This window comes from Eimeria necatrix, genomic scaffold, assembly GCF_000499385.1.
Source record: "Eimeria necatrix Houghton genomic scaffold, Enh_scaff194, whole genome shotgun sequence".
Classification (NCBI taxonomy): domain Eukaryota; phylum Apicomplexa; class Conoidasida; order Eucoccidiorida; family Eimeriidae; genus Eimeria; species Eimeria necatrix.
The window spans coordinates 49,777-50,468 of NW_013655096.1; the positions used below are offsets into that span (position 1 = coordinate 49,777).

Consider the following 692-nt stretch of genomic DNA (forward strand, 5'->3'; position numbering starts at 1 on the left):
GCAGCAGCAGCAGCAGCAGCAGCAGCAGCAGCAGCGGAAGATGGGGGGCGAGCTGCTGGGTGACGGGCAGCAGGTGCAGCAGGCGATAAGCTGGAACCACTTCGCGTTGCTGCTGACAGCATGTTTGTTTTTGCTGCAGCAAATGGGTCTTTATTACTTTATTTCTCGCTACTCTTTCTCGCTGCTGGCTCTTGCTGCAGTGGACGGCGTGCTGCTGCTGCTGCTGCTGCAGAGCAGCAGCAGCGAGTACGCAGCCACGGAAGGCGGCACCTGCTGGGTCGTCTACGCCTGGAGCCTCTCCCTCAAGTACCTTCTCTTCTTCTTCGCAGTCTACGCGGGGGGGGGCCCCCAGGGGGGCCTCCTCTTCGGGGGCCCCTCGGGGGGGGTACTGGAGGTGGGGTTGTTGTTTTCCTTAACAGCAGGAGTTTATGCGCTGCTGGCCTTTCGTGCTGCTGCAGCACTTTTTGGGGGCATTAGCCACTACAGCCTGGACTCTATGCTGCACACGGACGCAGCAACTCACGTGGTCTTCGACATTTTAGACGGAGTCGCAGCTTTCCACACTTTCGCGCTGCTGCCTGCTGCAGTGCAGCAGCAAAACGGCTGGCTGCACGTTTTGGCGGGCATTTTGGTTCCCGTGGCTTTATTTCTCCACGGGTATTCTTTTCCCGCGGTGGGGGGGGGGGGCCCCC

General features: G+C 60.4%; 1 protein-coding gene across 1 annotated transcript in view; it reads left to right on the top strand.

Moving 5' to 3' along the window:
• Positions 1–40: 40 nt before the first annotated feature.
• Positions 41–692, top strand: part of ENH_00025450 (hypothetical protein, conserved) — a gene marked incomplete at both ends in the record, with an annotated part of 3,737 nt that continues 3,085 nt past the window's right edge. Inside the window, 1 exon segment of the mRNA XM_013584684.1 lies at positions 41–691. Within this exon segment, the coding sequence (XP_013440138.1) occupies positions 41–691 (651 nt within the window).